The sequence below is a fragment of the Xenopus laevis genome, chromosome 6L (assembly GCF_017654675.1).
Source record: "Xenopus laevis strain J_2021 chromosome 6L, Xenopus_laevis_v10.1, whole genome shotgun sequence".
Classification (NCBI taxonomy): domain Eukaryota; kingdom Metazoa; phylum Chordata; class Amphibia; order Anura; family Pipidae; genus Xenopus; species Xenopus laevis.
In genome coordinates, this window is record NC_054381.1 from 138662823 (window position 1) to 138678664 (window position 15842).

Genomic DNA, 15842 nt, shown 5'->3' on the forward strand with positions numbered 1-15842 from the left:
TTCTGCGATTTTGGTAAAATTTGGTAAAATATAGAACAATAAAGTCTCAGTGCAACTAATATAAGTTTTACAGAAATCCATGCTGGTATTTATTAACCCCTTAACTGCACTACACATCGATAAGGAATCATATGTACTGACATAAAAAAAACAAGAGCTGGCAGGTAAGATAAAGGGTTTCCGATAATCCTCAACGTAGCTCAATACAAATAATACTATTATTCAGATTCAACCATTTGATTGGGATAGATGCAGACATTTATTTCTGCTCCTCTTGCCACTTCAATGGTTAAACCAAATAGCAGAATTGACTTTTGGGTGTTTCAGATTGGCAAGTGTTTAAAATGCTAACAAATTTCATTCTGTTACAGGAAAATCATAAAGCCTTTTATTAAACATTTTTTTTTTTATTTCATACAAAACTTTGAATTGTAAAAAAAAAAAAAAGATTAACTGACCAAAAACATATGTGTTATGTAAAACCAACAAAACAATTTAACTTCTTTTGGCCAAGATCCCTGAATCAAAAGATCAAACTTTAGGAGCTTTAGCATGAAACAGACACAGTGTGGGAGGTGCCTCGAAATTCAGAAAATGAGGGTTTTCTAAAACAAATGCTGGATATTGCCAACAATGCACAGATCCAGTCAGACTTTCTCAAAAGCGTCTTCCAAAATAACATAAGTAGTAGGGTAGTTTGCATTAAAATTAATTTGTAGTACGATAGACATTTTAATCAGTTCTCAACTGGTCTTCATTTTTGTACTTTTTGAATTACTTCCAGGTTGAAAGTTAAAAAAAAAAGTAAAAAAAAATATGGTTGCTAATTTCACTGATCCTGGCAACAAGTAAAAATAAAAGATATCTCGGCAGTTGTATGATAAGAAAATTAAGCTATATCATAATAATAAAGTGGTACATATTTTAAATTTAATTTTTCATTTTTTTGCGTGACAATTCCCACAAATCTCTCTTTCCCAGCACAAGTTTCCCAAGGTGCCTACTGAGTGAAATTTTCATGAAGAAGATAAGATTTACGTGTTTAACCTGCGTTTAGGGATTTTTTTTATACACCAAATTAGACATAGGTATCACCATATTAGACCTGGAAAAATTTGTTTGGTGGGAAAAAAAACCAATACTATTCAGTACAAAATGATTTAGAAAATAAGCAAAAATATTTAATTTTTTTTTAAATTGCCTCTGGAGAAAAAATGCTCAAAAAACGTTTCCTGAATGCAATAAAAGATTCGACCTCTGGGAAAAACACCATTTGGTATGAAAATCAAGCAGTGGAAAAATGCAGCTTTTGACAAATCTGCCCCAAAGTGAATAAAACATATACAATTTTTATATATCTATATATACATATACAGTATATATATATATATATATATATATATATATATATATATATATATATATATATATATATATATATATATATATATATATATATATTGCATCTATATTTTGTAGCTTATAGGACAGGTAAGTTCATGTGCCTAGAAGAGCAGTTAATACAAGACACACCATTGATAATATTACATGTGATTGGTGTTGCACACAACCATGCACATTTTTTATCTTGGCTAAATTCTACAAAAATAAAAAAAGTTCAGTAATTTGGTAGAAAAATCATCCATGTAGGTAAGGCTTCCCACGCTTGTCTCAACCCCCAGCAATGCATTTAGAGTATACATCATGAAAGTAGCCCAATGCTTATCCAGGTCATTCAAATACTGAGCTAATGAGTTGGTTAGCTCCCCCTCTAGATTGCTCTGAAACATGCTGATAAAGTCACCTCATGCTCAAAGGGCTAATATGCTGACCGACAAGTTAAATTCTGAAACTTAAAAGAGGCAAGAAGAAAAAGAAACACTTCAATAAAGGCTTCGGATGACCTCTGGGTTACAAGTTTTGTGTCTGTTCTTAGTCACTTGGTGACCTCTCAAACGTTAGGATCAGTTGCACTGTGTATATTTGTCTGCTGTGAACTTGACAGAGACCACCAAGACTCTATACTTGCCCTGGTAATTTAAGCCGAAGCCAGGATGGGAATAAAAGAAGGACACGGTTGTACTTGTATGGAATAACCATCTACTAGAATATTACACTATAAACCAAAGACAGAAGAAACTCTCTAAGGGTGCATTGTGAGTTGGTGATTTATGAGAATTCATATGTTTGGATTTTTACCGCCAACTGTGCATTTTAAAAAATCTACATACTGAGTGAGTATTGACAGAGTACTTATGAACTTGGCCGGTGGGACACCGGGAAAAAAGAACGATGTTCCCCGCCAATCCAGACCAGATCCCTGCCTGCCCTCCGCCATCGCTCCCCCAATCACACTAAAAGGAGCTGGCAGTGACTGAGCAGGTGTGCAGTGGGGACCCAAGGGATGGGAGCTACGGTGGGCCTTGCACCCCAGTCCGACCCTGGGCACTATACATTACATGCTGGTTCTCTAGTTGTTGAATATCAGTACAGGGTGCAAACCAAGTGGCCATCTCCAGGACATCGAGTACTTGAGATGACGTGCTGGGATTTTTTTTCTTAAATTGCCAGTATCCCTTTAAAGCAATGAGCCACCATTATTCTTACATAGTTTGCATTATCCTACAGTGAATTATATACAAGGAAGCTCAAATTTAAGGATATAAAAGTCACTGTGAAAATCCATGATCATATAAAGGCCCAAGGATGAAAGTCAAGTGTCACGGGATTCCAAGGTGACCTCTTAAATCCTCAAATTTTAGTGGGCGTATTTTGTTTTTTAAATACCAAGCCTCTATGAGTTGTGACACAAATTATATTACTAAGCAGTGTTTATAATATAGATTTTACAAGACACTCATGGCCCATGTATTATAAACATGATAATCTCATACATATACATATGGAGCAATTGAGTTTGCGAAGGGAATAAAAATTAAATGTAAGGTCATGTCTCACCAGACTGCCTTTAAACTGTTGCCCCCTTTACTCGGTCAGAGTTGTCGTTCATTGAATATTCCTAATTTATAAAATGATGCGTCTTTACTGACAAGTGCCACCTATTCTCTGCTGGCTAGATTAACTCCTAGAATGCTGGAGTAAACTCTTTAATTTGTAGGTCCTTACAACAGACAGATGGTTTTATAAATAATTTTATGTTTTAAATGTGCAGTTGTTGGTTTCACTTTTTGGGAAGCCATTTAAATAATCATGTTAGGAGCCTTCTCAAGTGAAGAGTCTTTACCATCAATCTGATATTCTTTATTTGGTCATAACATTGTGCAGACCAATGAGCACATACTTTATGTTCATTATTAGCATGAAATGAAATCCTTATATGGAGAGCAAAGCCTGCAAAAAAATGATTCCAGAAGTATTCCAGCGTATTTTATGACTTGAAGGGATTAACTCATATTGTCAAGGAGCCTCTTTTATCAGTGAAGGGAATACCAAAACATTGAATTTACACAAGTCAATCATAACATTAATAGTTTACTATAACATACTTATGGAATATAAATATTTAGCCTGTTGTATGAAGAAATAAGGTTAATCCAAATCTATATTGTGTGGCATGGTTGACATGGAACAAAAGATGAAAAGCTCACACTGCAGCAGATACCGTTACTGAGATTTAGTTGCATTACAAATCACAATCATTTAATTTTACAGAGTTGGTTCTATGTTAGGGAGGAAAGGGTATTTGCTTTAGGCCCACATAATGGCTTGGGTGCCTTAGTAGTGGGGATTGTAGATAGAAAGTATTGGATGTTACATGTTAAATATGCCTGGTATTATGGCTGTCCAACCTGCAACTCCAGCCTTTCCCCAATAGCTAAAGGCTAATGTTCCCAACAGAAGAACTACAATGGCAACTCCTTTATGATGAAGACAGAAGTAACATGGATGTCTATATAGATAGCAATAAGCAGAGAGTTCTGATGTTCTGCTCAAAGCAGCAGTAACCTTTAGGGTAATTGAACATTTTAACATTTTGTTGCATGGATGTAGTTCCATAGACAAGGACAAGTAGGACCGTCATTAGAAATCGCGGGCCTCATACAACACACATTTTCGGGGCCCCGTCCACCCTGGCCCCCAAGCCATCACAGTAAAAAGACCACACAGACATCAGCACTAAAAAAGGTAACCCCCCCCCACACACACAAGTTATAAAAAGCTATTGGGGACCACCTTTTCTGGAAAAATATACCGGCCTTCCTATATATTTATCCTTTTTCCCTATTAATAACATTGGGATCAACCATCATTTTTACCAGCCAGGCCGGTAAAATATCGGCCAGGTGGCAACCCTAGGCCAGGGCCCCCCTATAAGTTTAAAAAAATATATATTAGCGCCAGGGCCCCATAAAAGTTTTTTTAAAACAACATTGATGCCAGGGCCCCCCATACAAGTTAAAAAAAAATTGAGCCCCAAAGAACATTTTTTAAAAAAAAACATTGGCACCAGGGCCCCCTTACAAGTAAAAAAAGAAATTGGGGCCACAAAGAATATTTCTTTAAAAAACATTAACACCAGGGCCCACCCCTACAAGTTAAAAAAAAATTGGGGCCCCAAAGAATATTTTTTTTAAAAGACATTGGTGGCAGGGGCCTATAGAGAATTAAAATAATACATTGGTGGACATGGGATTAAAAAAATAAAAGAACACACATTGGTGTTCAGAGAAATTGAACTCGTGGCTTCAGGACTTCAAATTCGCCTCTATTTGTGACTTTGGGTCTTTTCGCCGCTTCAGGGCTTCAATTTCGGCTGTTTTCATCACTTCGGGTATTTTCGCTGATTCAGGACTTCAATTTCGGCTGTTTCTGTGACTTTGGGTCTTTTCTGCACTTCAGGCCTTCAATTTCGGCTGTTTCGGTGACTTCTGGTCTTTTTGGCGCTTCAGAGCTTCAATTTCGGCTGTTTTCATGACTTTGGGTATTTTCGCCGCTTCAGGACTTCAGTTTCGGCTGTTTCGGTGACTTCGGGTCTTTTCACCACTTCAGGACTTAAATTTCAGCTGTTTCCGTAACATTCGGCACTTTGGAAGGAGGCGGCATGGCTTTGGCGCTGCCAAGGGGGGCCCGGCTCTTTCTCTTCAGGCCTGGGCCTGGTACACTTGCACCCCCTGTGCCCCCCTGATTGCGGTGCTTATTTCCAGTGTGGGCCATTTTTAAAGTCCTATACTATTTGGCAGTGTCTTATTGCTTTCAGAATAGGCCCACAGTGTTCTCTGGTAGGCCTAATGTGCCCCAGTCCAACACCAATCACTTTCAAATTTGGCAAATTTGTTGTTGATCATTTTAATTATTGCCATCACACTTCCTATCCAGAATGCTCAGGGTTTTCCGGATAATGTAAACATTAAATGAACCCAATAGGCTGGTTTTGCTTCCAATAAGGATTTATTATATCTTAGTTGGGATCAAGTACAAGGTACTGTTTTATTATTACAGAGAACAAGGAAACAAGACAGCCTTTCCATAATTTGGATCTTTCTGGATAACAGGTTTCTGGATAACAGATCCCATACCTGTATAATGGTTGCTATGGGTTATTGTTCCTGGGCAAACCTACTGCCTTTTATTCCATGACCCCCAGAGTCAGTCTGGGCCTTAAATGGCCACAGTGCAGTCCTATGTAGAGAGGTAGAAAATACAAATAACGTCACGTTTATAAAATTAATTTTGGGTCCTGGGTTCTACCGAATCAACTTGGACTTTAAATACGTTGGTTCTTTAATAACTCCATTCCGTGGAATTAACCAAGGTGATATTTCCAAGGAAAACACACTGAGTGAATGTGCAAAATGAAATGCAATATTACAGGCAAAGTCATTTATTTGTGCATTCTCCTGACTGTAGCAACATTCTCCCTGTATTGTAAATAGTAAACGAAAATATTCTGTAAATATAATTCTCTGGAAAGCAAACAAACGGCACGGGAAGATAATGGCGCCATTGTTAAAGCTAAATCGAGTTTAACCATTATTTCATGAAATAATTGCAATAAGCCGTTTCCTGCTAAGAAATATGCTGGCTAGATGTATATACGTGTTTACATGAAATGTTTATAAAAACGGACTACAATTTAGATTACAATATGTTAAATAGTGCCATGCTTTTCATACAGGAGTATAAACCGTTCTGTGATTAATGGCGGTAATGACAAGGTGAAACGACTCAAGCTGAGCGTAGAAAATAATGTCTGCGTCTTTAAGGCCTTGCTTACACAAAGGAATCCTATTTTTCTTCACATATGATTTATTTTAGCCTGTAGAATCTGGGGAACAAAGGATGCAAGAGGAACATTCTTATATTTGAACAATGGGGCTTTCTATTATGGGATGAGAACATTTAATTTATGGGCTCCATGAACAGACACAAGCTGACATACTGACATACAAAGCATAAAATGGAGACTTCCTGCAAACCACAAGGATTCCTGCGTGTTCTTTAAGGACACAGCTATAAAGACATACAAACGTTTCCCTTGTTGGAGGATGCAGAGTCACGGAACAGATTTTATTTTGGTTCCGCAGCTCAAAGTTAGCTTTTTCTACAAAAGGAAAGGGCCAGGCTAGCTGGGTGAGGTGAGTCCAGAGAGGCTGGTATTTCTGTTACTGTTACAAACAAGGGAAAGTTGTGCTCACCACTAATTTTTAAAAACATTAAGTGGGGCTGCAATGAGGCTGTGACCACAACTGATAATGGGTTGAGTGCAGAGGACCTCTTGTATTTGTCTATTTCTATTACTATGACATTTCTCTTATCGTCTGTACCCTAGCAGGAGATGACCAAATTCATACAGATACAAGGTTAAATGGTAAATATACAGCTTTTCGTGCAGCCCTAACTTTAATCAATCTGATAAATTGACCCTGCAATAGGGGCTTATAGGTAGCCAACTCTGGAGGCATCAAGTGTACCAGGACACCATAAGATCAGTTGACATGGCCAAGGTTACAAAGTGACTATGCCATCAAATCAATGTCCAAGGCAAAGCAATGAATCTCTAAGCCAACTGTAGGGTTGGCTCACCTTGGGGGAGAGGAGCAGTGGCAGGTGGGCTCAGCCTGATGGCCAGTTACAGTGAGATTGGGAAAGAACGGCTATTTGACTTCCTAGATATACTAGAAAGGTTAATTAGGGTGAAATCTGGAATAAAAAACTATTTGTTGTTCTTGATAGTCTATTAAGTATGGATGATATCTGTTACATTGCTAAGATCTACATAGGGTCCTGACCAAAACTTGGACCTGCAAGGTGGACTTGAACTGAAAAAGTATAAGAATAACTGCTCTAGGTCAACATCTTGTCTTGCACTATAGTTCGGAACACTGCCCATACAAAGCTGTGTACCCCATTGTTATTTCAGTCATTACATGTACTCCTTTCTTTGCTATCTATTGATAACATATAGTTCTGTCTCAAGTCTGTTTTTACTACCAGGCCAGCCCAGTAACTGTAGGATGTTGAGGTTGCTGCAGAACTGCAAATATAGTGTCAATGAACTCAACCTCTGGTCTTTATTCCTTCAGTGTGGGATTCCAAATGTTGGGGCTCTAGATAGAGTTAGTCAGAAGCAGTAAGGGTGAGGTTTGGGATAAATTCCATTTGGTACTCTGAGAAAAGTTCCATAAATGATATCCAATTATTTTCAACAGATGAACTTGAGCACTGCAGGAATACAGGCACCCAAATCCATGCTTTCAGCTGTTAGTATGATGCAGGGAGGAAGAGTTTAACAAGAGCTGGAGGGCTGAAGGTTTGATATCCCTTTGAACAACTAGTACAACTTCTTTGTATTTCTAGTGACTTATTTTCCTCAAGGGTCACCTACGATGCTTGGGCCTAGGACAAATGTACTTTCTGCTCTACCTTAAAACCATCCATGGCTTTAGGAAAGGTAATGGGAACTATATTCAGCAGCCCATTCTACATTGGTAAAAGCATCCAACTTGTGCTTTGGATAAAATGAATTCTTCCCACATTTCCATATTATCTTCAAAACCCTTACAATTTAGCTTGCTTTGTTGAATAAAACTAGTGTAAATTCCAAGTCTCAGAGCCAGAGGCGTAGTGTTCAAACCAATCACTTCCTTTCACAGCAGAACAGTAGGATGTAGATAGCCAATCATAGCTCCAACTGCCAGGTCCATCAAATGTTTGGGTTTTTGGCAATGTGCTGAGAAAAATTGTCTCTCTTGCACAGTCTGGAGAAGTGGAATAGTTGGAGCTTGATGGCAGCACAAAGTGTCACATCTATATGCACATTTCTTCTGATTCAGAGGTGTATAATACAATAGCAAAAACTCATTCTTAATACTAAATGTACTCCTTTTAAATAAGGCTGCATAACCCAGTACAGAGTGTTCCACTGAACATTTATACAAAATTAAATTATACTCATAAATAGGATATAGTTTCCACTTAAGGATGTTGGGGACAGAAATAATCTCCAATACATAAGTGCCAATATGTTCTGGCCACTTGAGGGAACACATGGGGGTTTGATAGGTTTTATATTATAGAAGCGATGCTTACCTCGACTGCCAGGCCTGTTTGTTCAAATCCAAGCAAGTTCTCTTGCACCAGCTGCTGCAGGAGTTGTACTTGAGCCACACTCAGGAAGAAATCCAAGCTTGTGGTCACATTCACTTCCAAGGAATGGCCACACACTAGAATGTCCTGGAGGGAAAATATAGATCTTGTGTCATTTTGGTTTAATCTTGCTTTGGGGACTAAACAAATCTCAGGAAACATCCATGTTAACATACTTTAAACCAAGAACACCTGAAATATCTGTCCAAGGGTGCCAAAGCTGTCAAACAGAGGTTATTTTTATTTGCAATCAATACTTATGTTCCATTCTAGAACAAGGCTGGCTGGGAAGAATGCATCCACTCAATATGCCCACGCCGTTCCAGCACTTAAATACAAAGTGCAGTCTTACCAAGGGGCTTGTAGAACATGGAGATTTGCAGTTCATTTTGTTTCCATCTGCTTGGAGAATTAAAGGGATTCTGTCATGATTTTTATGATGTAGTTTTTATTTCTAAATTACGCTATTATAGATTATTCATTTTACAATATAAAATTTAATTCCTGAACCAGCAAGTGTATTTTTTTAGTTGTAATATTGGTGTGTAGGCGCCATCTCAGGTCATTTTGCCTGGTCATGTGCTTTCAGAAAGAGCCAGCACTTTAGGATGGAACTGCTTTCTGGCAGGCTGTTGTTTCTCCTACTCAATGTAACTGAATGTGTAGCAGTGGGACCTGGATTTCACTATTGAGTGCTGTTCTTAGATCTACCAGGCAGCTGTTATCTTGTGTTAGGGAGCTGCTGTCTGGTTACTTTCTCATTATTCTGTTGTAAGGCTGCTGGGAAAGAGGGGTGAGATCACTCCAACTTGCAGTACAGCAGTAAAGAGTTACTGAAGATTATCAGAGCACAAGTCACATGACTGGGGGCAGCTTGGAAATATGTCTAGCCCCATGTCAGATTTCAAAATTAAATATAAAAAAATCTGTTTGCGCTTTTGAGAAAGGATTTCAGTGCAGAATTCTGCTGGAGCAGCTCTATTAACTGATGCGTTTTGAAAAAAACATTTTTTTCCCATGACAGTATCCCTTTAATGGACAATGCCCCAAAGATACTATTAAGAGAAAGCAACTAAAACAATTTGACCTCAATGAAATGAAGCTAAAATAACTCATACCCACATCTTTAACATAAAAAGATTTGCCATGTAACCGGCAGTAAGGCATGGACTATGAGGCCTCAATCAAAGCAGCATAAAAACTTCTACAATTACCGTTGGCATAAGATTATCAGAAACACATGAATTTCATTTACACATAAAGATATAACCCTCTTCCTTTCAAGTTATGTCTAACGCTAGCCATACATGACCAAATGCGTTTGGGCAATAGGCAGATTTTTACCATTATGTCAGATCTACGCTGATCAAACCGGAACAACCGAATATGGCCATCTTTAAATGAGGACAGTTCCAATCCAAAGAGGGTGCCAATTGTTAGGGAACCTCCAAGGATTGTAATGACTTAACAAATACCCTGGGCTAATCGCTCGCTGGCTAGTGCCCTGGGCTGCGGCAGTTTTCTGCTAACAGGAACATCAGCCTGGGGTATCAGGTAAATCATTACAATCCTTGGGGGGTGCCCTAACATTTAGCACCTCCCTTGGATTGGAACTTTCATTCTCCTTTAAGTGCCGCCATATCACACAGTATGCATCCACTTGATTCCCAGGGTTATCAGTCAGATATGTTTAAAAGGGATCTAATTCCAAAATGACAGTTAAAATAAAAATTAGGGATGCACCAAATCCACTATTTTGGATTCAGCCGAACCCCCGAATGCTTTGCTAAAGATTCCGCCGAATACCAAACCGAATTCGAACCCTAATTGCATATGCCAATTAGGGGTGGGAAGGGGAACATTTTTTTACTTTGCATATGCAAATTAGGATTCGGATTCAGTTTGGCTGGGCAGAAGGATTCGGTCGAATACGAATCCTGCTGAAAAAGTCTGAATCCTAGCCGATCCCGAACGAATCCTGGATTCAGTGCATCCCTAGTATAAAGAGCTTGAATATAATTTACTGTATATCTATCTGCTCTCAGTTATGAGTAGTCTAATGATTTGTTAATCTACAACATCCAGTCTATATCGTGTAGATGGACGGCAGACAGAAAAAGAGGCCACAGGTAGGACAGCAGCTTTGCATGAATAAACCTTAAACTGATATGAAGTTGGGATAGAAATGAGTCAGTCTGTGAGTTATGGATCAGTTCAGTACCCACCTCAGTCTGCAAGTTCTCAGGTGAAACCATTTTAGTAAAGATTATTGCTGGTGCTGCCGTTATTCTCACTGTACAGTCCGTCAGTATTGGACTTAATATTGCTCTTCGTTCTTGATGTCGCCTGATGCTGAGGAACACAAGAAAAACGCATGCAATAAATTGTAAATCCAAATTCTTGATTATAGACATAGACTGGTTCATGGGTGGGTTAAAAAAAACAAAATGACCCAGAGACGGTCAATATAACCAGAGGGAAGCTTCTCACTTCCATTTAGTTTTGTTTTTTGTTTTTTTTTTTTAAATCAATGTAACCCCTTGTTTAGTCATTCATCAATTCCTGCTCCTGAGGAGCTTACAGTCTATTCTCCCTACCATTTGCATGTAGAAAGATACAAAGCAGTGTCAATGTAAGAACTGATGCTGCCAGATTGAAGGGGTCATGGAGATCCACATAAAACAGCATGGGACTCATTCTTTGGAACCCACCTATACTTTGAGTATGACAGAACTAGTGAAGGCAAAAGCACCCACATATAGAGGCTATTTTATAACTAGAGTTTCACTATTTGTTTAATGCATAGCTAACATTAAATGGTAATAAAAGCAACATAACAGAAGACCTTGGAGTAAATATCAGTTCAATAACATCTTGAAAAGAAGTTTCAGGTCAGAGACACGCGCTGCTTTGTTTTCTGAAGTTGCCTCACGAGGAAACTTTGGGCGACTTCGGAAAGCCGAAGCGATCCCAGTGCCATCCCGCCAGCGATTCTAGCTGGCGGGAAGGCAGTTCTGGGAGATTAATCGTCCAAAGAAGAAGCGATTTGTCACTGGGCGACTAATCTCCCGAAATAGCAGCATGGGTCTCTGCCCTTAAAGGGTTTGTTTACCTTTAAATTAACCCTTAGTATGAGGTAAGAAATTATTTTATGAGACAATTTACAACTGGTTTTTCATTTTTTTTTTTATATATATTTTTAAGTTATTTCACTTTTTATTCAGCAGCTCTCCAGTTGGCAATTTCAGCAAGCTGGTTGTTAGGGTCCAAATAACCCTAGCAACCATGCATTGATTTGAATAAGGGACTGGAATATGAAAAGGAGAGGGACTGAATAGAAAGATGAGTAATAAAAAGTAGCAATAACAATAAATGTGTAGCCTTATAGAGAATTTGTTTTTAGATGGGGTCAGTGACCCCCATCTAAAAGCTGGAAGGAGTTATAAAAAAGGCAGTAATTAAAAAAAAAACTACAACCAAAAAAGTAAAGGCCGTTTGAAAAGTTTCTTAGAATTAGCCATTCTGTAACATGCTAAAAGTTAACTTAAAGGTGAACTTCCACTTTAAAAAGGTGATTCGCCTAAGTTAATCAGACTGCTAAGTTTGCAAATTGAAGAGCTGCTGAATAAAACGCAAAATAATTCAAAAACCACAAATAATAAATAAAGAAAACCAGTTGCAAATTGTCTCAGAATATCCCTCTCTACATCATACTAAAAGTTAACTCAAAGGTGAGCCTTTTACCTGGAAAGGAGAGGGTTATGCCTTCCCCCCACACACAAAAAATGTCCTGACAACAATACAAATTTAAGGCAATTTAGATAAAAACGAATTGATATTGATATAATATTAATAAAAAATATGGTTTCTGGGTGAAGAAATAAGGGAAAATAAGTCCATTTAGTTAGATCCTTCATTAAATGAAATTTACACTTAAATTTTTTCAATCTGGACAATCTCATGAGTTTGTTAATTCACATTTGAAATAGGAAACTCGAAAAACATCGCAGGTATAATAAAACAAACAATAATTGAATTATCATGTAGTGCTTGCCAGTAATGGAAATACTTATTAACAAAGGGTTCAGTCATTAACAGTAGGAAGTTTTGGAAAGATATGTAATATGTCCCATAAAGAGATGCTCACCCACTAGGTTTTCAGCAGTAGCATAACTAGAAGCTACTGGATCTCAGAGCTAAATCATTTACTGGCCACCCCCTAAACTTTAAGGATAAGACATTTATCATAGACCTACTGTATATTGAAGCTGAATATCATTCTACGTGACCTTCAAGCTGGGCTATCAGCCAATAGGAACTATCTCTCCAAATCTTACTTTAAAAGGGGGGTTCAACTTAAAGTTACCTTTAGTACGTTATATACTAATACTGAGGGGCACATTTACTAAGCTCGAGTGAAGGATTCAAGTAAAAAAAACTTCAAATTTCGAAGTTTTTTTTTGGGTACTTCGACCATCGAATAGGCTACTTCGACCGTCAATTCAAAGTAAAAATCGTTCGACTATTCGATAGACGAAGTACTGTCTCTTTAAAAAAAAAAAACTTTGAGGGTTAATTAACCCTTGATATTCGACCCTTCGTAAATGTGCCCCTGAATGTCATATATATACATACTGTATATATATATATATATATATATATATATATATATATATATATATATATCCAGACGAGTATCCGCACTCCAAGGTAAATCTTAAATAGAAGCAGGGGTGGCACGGTAAATCTTATATACACCAATGTGTACCAGCACTCCCTTTTATGTAAAACAAATAATCTTTTATATATATATATATATATATATATATATATATATATATATATATATTTATATATATATATATATCTATATATATATATATATATATATATATATATATAACATATATAACGTTGGATAATGATGCAACAATAAAAGATTATTTGTTTTACATAAAAGGGAGTGCTGGTCTGAAAAACATTGGTATATATGTATGTATATATATATATATATATATACACACACACACACACATACTATAGCAACTTTGTAATTCATATTCTTTATATTTTTCATAGCTTTTTTTTTAATAATTTGCCCTCTTCTACATCTTTCCTGCTTTCAAATAGGCCCCAACAGACCCCAACAGTCAAAAAACTATTGCTTTGTGAGCAGTTACTTTTTATATTTCTTATATTTTTATTCAGTCCATCACCTATCAATATTTCAATCTCTCATGCAGACCACTGTTCAGCAACTCTCCAGTTTGCAGTTACCTGATCCGAGCTACCAGGTAACTGCTAACTGGAGAGTTGCTGAACAGAAAGTTCATACCTCCCAACGGCCTCAGTCATAAGGTGGCCAAACACTTTTAGAAGCGCTCATTTGGCAAGGTGGCCAAACGGATCTTAACCCGATATGCCCACTAACAGCAGGGCGACATCGGATGAATCTGAACGTTTGGCCCTGGGGCTGAACAACCGGATTACAATGCTGCGAATGGGCGCCGATGCGGTCCTGGATCGCAGAAAAAGATCAAACTTGACAGATCGATATCTGCCTGATTTTTGGCCTGATTTTGATCGGGAGGACCAGTTGGGAGCCCACACACATCGGCACATAAGATGCCGAATCGATCTAGAGGACTGATATCGGCAGCTTTAATCTGCCCGTGTATGGCCACCTTAACTCATAGCCTCCCATAGTCCTCCTATTATCCTATTACAAGAAGGCACAATTGAGAATAGGCAGGACAACTCCCTAGGTTTTCCCTTGGCCTAAGGGTAGGACCAAACCATTTTACACCCCGCCAATGAATCACTTATCCCTATCTCCCATAACATAACCTCCCTCACATGCATTTAATGATGGGAAAATGACTCACAAACACAAGGGGACTAATTGTCAAGTAATGTGCACCATTTGTTTTTCTTAACAAACTGTTATTTTTCAAGCATCATTACACACAACAAACGCAGACATCCAAATGTACTACATACCACTTAGCTTAGCAATTCCTAAAACACAAATTACTTCTCTATGTCAAATTCTCTTTGTGTTGGTACTGTATCTGAATCTCCCTTATGTGCCACCTACACACACTGAAGATGTAGGTCAATCACATCTGGATTCCAGCAGGTTGTCCATCCCCGCAGGCAGGGCCGGGCCAAGGTATTTTGGCACCCTAGACAAGGGCTTCAATCAGTGCCCCCCATCCGGTCCTGCATTAACATTTCCACCTTAACATTCATATTGCCCCCTGTACCTGTGCCAGCAGCCATTGTGTTGCCTCATGTACCTGTGCCAACACCTATCATATTGCTCCCATTTGTACCTGTGCCAATGGCAGTCAATACCTTAGATTGCTCCCAATGTGTACCTGTGCCAGCATAAGCCAAAACATTCATCATATTGTTATCCCCAATCTGTACCTTTGCCAGCGGCAACCAAAAAATTCATCATATTGCCCCTAATTTGTACCTGTGCCAGCAGGAGCCAAAAATCCCTCATACTGCCCTAAACATCTGTGTACCTGTGCCATCAGCCACCGTATTGCCCCATGTACCTGAGCCAGCAGCAGCCAATCCCTCATATTGCCCCCAATCTGTACCTGTGCCAGCAGCAGCCAAAATATCCATAAAAATGCCCCCAAATATGTACTTGTGCCAGCAGCAGGCAAAAAATTATCAAATTGTCCCCAAATATGCACCTGTGCCAGCAGTGGACGAAAATCCATCATATTGCCCCATATAATCTGTTTACCTGTGCAAGCAGCAGCCAAGATATTGCCCACAGATATGTACCTCTGCCAGCAGCTGCCAAGAGGGAGGTGGGGAGTGTTTCTGCCCGCAGTACAAATCACGGGCAAGAACAGGCAGTTTATCAAATATAAAAACTATTAAAGGTCAAGCAAACCAAAAGATCCCACTTAAAAGTGTGCCCCCCCCCATGATGGAACCTTAGGCAGGGGCCTACTCTGCCTACCCCTAGTTCCGGCCATGCCCGCAGGTAAAGGTGGGTTTACCTTAGGAAATAAACTAGGCAGAAGAGGCAGCAGTCTAGGGTGTAATGTGGAGTTGCAATTAAAAAACGACTGCATAATACTTATCTCTTCCACCGACCCTGGCATACTCTATGTTCTTAAAAAGTTGAGCAGGAGTAGTCCACAGGACTGGGGTGGAAAAGGGGGTGTTGTGGTAGTGGGCAGAAAGGGGTGCTGTTGTGTTGAGCAAGC

The 15842-nt window shown here is 38.6% G+C and overlaps 1 protein-coding gene across 3 annotated transcripts in view; it reads right to left on the bottom strand.

Moving 5' to 3' along the window:
• Positions 1 to 15842, bottom strand: part of vps13b.L (vacuolar protein sorting 13 homolog B L homeolog) — a 591067-nt gene that overhangs the window by 184019 nt on the left and 391206 nt on the right. For 2 of the 3 annotated variants that reach the window (XM_018268144.1, XM_018268145.1), the window contains exons 32-33: positions 10833 to 10959; positions 8551 to 8694 (exon numbers count right to left, since the gene is read on the bottom strand). In XM_018268144.1, coding sequence (XP_018123633.1) covers positions 8551 to 8694; positions 10833 to 10959 — 271 coding nt within the window. Of the gene's footprint in view, positions 1 to 7920; positions 8220 to 8550; positions 8695 to 10832; positions 10960 to 15842 lie in introns of those variants that run through there. The other variant, XM_018268146.2, reaches the window with a different exon arrangement.